The sequence below is a fragment of the Mus caroli genome, chromosome 14, assembly GCF_900094665.2.
Source record: "Mus caroli chromosome 14, CAROLI_EIJ_v1.1, whole genome shotgun sequence".
Classification (NCBI taxonomy): domain Eukaryota; kingdom Metazoa; phylum Chordata; class Mammalia; order Rodentia; family Muridae; genus Mus; species Mus caroli.
In genome coordinates this window covers 42,456,283-42,459,259 of record NC_034583.1, presented here as the reverse complement: position 1 = coordinate 42,459,259, position 2,977 = coordinate 42,456,283, and the positions used below count along the sequence as shown (strand labels likewise).

The 2,977-nt window shown below is 38.6% G+C and overlaps 1 protein-coding gene across 1 annotated transcript in view; it reads right to left on the bottom strand.

Annotated features, from left to right (window-relative positions):
* Positions 1 to 455: 455 nt before the first annotated feature.
* Positions 456 to 2,977, bottom strand: part of LOC110309549 (olfactory receptor 11G2-like) — a 13,593-nt gene continuing 11,071 nt past the window's right edge. The window contains exons 2-3 of the mRNA XM_021182287.1: positions 1,798 to 1,898; positions 456 to 1,402 (exon numbers count right to left, since the gene is read on the bottom strand). Of these exons, the coding sequence (XP_021037946.1) occupies positions 456 to 1,391 (936 nt within the window). The 5' untranslated portion in view covers positions 1,392 to 1,402; positions 1,798 to 1,898. The remainder of the gene's footprint in view (positions 1,403 to 1,797; positions 1,899 to 2,977) is intronic.

The following is a 2,977-nucleotide window of genomic DNA, read 5'->3' as shown; positions in this document are numbered from 1 at the left end:
AACAATAGGGTTGCAGATCCCTTTAGCTCCTTGGGTACTTTCTCTAGCTTCTCCATTGGGAGCCCTGTGATACATCCAATAGCTGACTGTGAACATTGAAAAACTTTCTACACATAAAAGAGAGAGTACAGTATTTGACTTCCCATAACTAATATATTTTATTTAAAACAAAGTATTTCATTCTATTCATAATGCTTTAAATGGCACAATATAATAATTCTTGTTGAATTATGTATGTATGTATATATGTATGTATATATACATATGTGTATACATATATATATTCACACACATGTGTGTGTTTGTGTGAGTTTATGTGTGTACTAGGGTATATATATGTGTGTGAATATATATAAGTGTGTGTATATATATATATACATATATATATATATACACACACTTTAAGAGTATATATATTCACTTAAATATGATTTGTTTGTTTTAATGTAAAATTTTTATGTTCTTAAAATCTTTTGTAGGGCATTTTTCATATCTTTGTTCCTCAGACTGTATATCATAGGATTAAGCAGTGGTGTACCCACAGAATAAAATAGAGTTACAAGCTTCTGCATTCCGGCCTCATGCTCAGATGTTGGGCTCAGATACATTATCATCACTGAGCAATAAAAGAGTGAAACTACTGTGAGATGAGACCCGCAAGTGGAGAAAGCCTTTTTTTGTCCTTCTCTTGAAGGAACTCTAAACACAGCTCTTAGGACCAATATGTAAGATCCCATGATGAAGAGGAAAGGAATAACCAGGAGCATAGACATTATAATGGACCAGAAAACCTCAATCAATGGGACTCTGGAACAGGCAAGGGCCAAAAGAGGGCCTGGGTCACACAGGAAGTGGTCTATAATTCTGGACCCACAGAAGGACATCTGGGAGATGATAATGATGGGTACAGGAAACCAGAGGAAACCAAGCACCCAGCAACTGGTCACAAGGGTGTTGCGGAGGCGCCCAGTCATGAGAGAAGGATAATGTAGTGGCCTACAGATGGCAAGGTATCGATCAAATGCCATGACTGCCAGGAAAAAGCATTCTGTAGAACCAAAGGAGAAGAAGAAATAGAACTGCAGGAAGCATCCAGAGAAAGAGATGACCTTGGTGTCAGAGAGGAAGTTGGCCAACATGTTGGGGACTGTGGAGGTGACATACCCAATCTCCATGAAGGAGAAGTTGGCCAGCAGGAGGTACATGGGTGTGTGGAGTCTCTGATCACAGTACACAGCACAGATGATGGAAGCGTTGCCCATAAGAATGAGTATGTAAACAATGAAGAAGATCACAAAGAGGAGTATTTGCCCCTCCCTGGGGTAGGCGAAGCCCAAGAGGATGAAGCCAGTGATGGTGCTGGAGTTGCTGGGGCTGCTGAGGGTTTTCATCTGTCTGTGACCTGTGAAAGCATCAGAAATTGTTTAACATTCTAGAAATAGCTGAGGGAGTTTAAGTTTTGCCCAAAAAGGACACAGAGTAGTTTCCTCATCATCTGTACAATATATTTTGGAGCCTTATTGTTTTCTACGCAGTTTCTGACCATTGGATATTCAAAAATGAGTGGAACAAGTTTAATACCCTATTCTGTGCTGCATAATCAGCCAGTCATCTGTTTCTCTTTCATTGGTATAGATAGACCAGGATGACTATTTCTTCATCAAACACCACTGTAAGCATAAATCAGTATATCAATGATATTATTTTGGGTGTACTGGCAGATACACATGATTCTCACTTTTAGAAATATCTGCTAGTTAAGAAAAATGAGTGGGATCTGCTAATGGTTGTACATACCTGCAAGCACAGCACATGAAATGTTGAAGCAGTAGTGCTAGGAGTTCAAGGCCATTGTCCAGAATAGACTACACTTGAGTTTATTGTGGGCTACATGAGATCTTGTTTCAAACATACAAAGAAACAAACAATGAGACAAACAAATGAAAAGAAAATATAAGTGAATCCATTTCATTACTATTCTTTAAATAGTCACCCAGTGTATTCATTTTAGATGAGTACTTAATTACTTTTAGCAGGAAAAATGTGAGAGTTTTGCAATATAGTTGTAGCTCAATGAGAGAACACCCACCTAACATTCATTAACTTATGGCCTGGACCGCAAGACTGTCAAAATAAGAAATGGAATTGTAGTGTAACCTAATAGTATTGGCAAATATCTGTATTTGAACCTAATCTATTGTGTTATTACTTTAAGTAACAAATTCTTGTATAAATACATAAAATTTTATAGTAGCTCTTTATAAATAGCTAGAACTTAAAGAAGAAGGCAAAAAACAGCTAAATTCAATATCAATAATCTGATGAAGTGGACATGGGCTCACTAGGAGGTGTGTGTCTCAGAAGAATTTTAATTTGGGACTAGGATGTAGCTCAGTTATAGTTGCCATGCCACTTAATGTTAGTGTATTTGCACATCTTGTAAGAAGCTCTGAAGTTGATCTTTACCAATAAAAATCTAGAAATAAGCTGCATTTCCTCAACCCCAAAACTAGAAACAAAAACTGCTTTTAACCCTCTGTCAAAGACATTTACATTATCCAAATAGAATAAACAAGATTCCAAGATTCTAGACCATCACCCTATTTGTATTACTTTAGGAGTTTCTGGGGATTGGATTGGGCAGAAGGGGAAAGATATCTGCAGGTAGAGAACTGTCTTTTCTGTGTGTGCTAAGAACTACACTCATCTGTCATGACCTCAGATTCAGGTTTCAAATGGCAAAGTATCTATTTCTTTTGAGAGGGAACTGAAGTCAAATTCCACAAGAATCTCATATTTAGAAAAATTAAAAATATCACTCGAGACGGCTTCTGGGACAGGCGGGAGCCACAGAGCTGCTGAGGCAGCACCCTTTTGGGGCCGCAGACATCCGGCACCCTCCCAGCCGGAGGACAGTGACCTGCCCTGCAGGGAGCGCCATCTTGGCTCCAGGACTCCGCCGAACTTAGTCTGTACA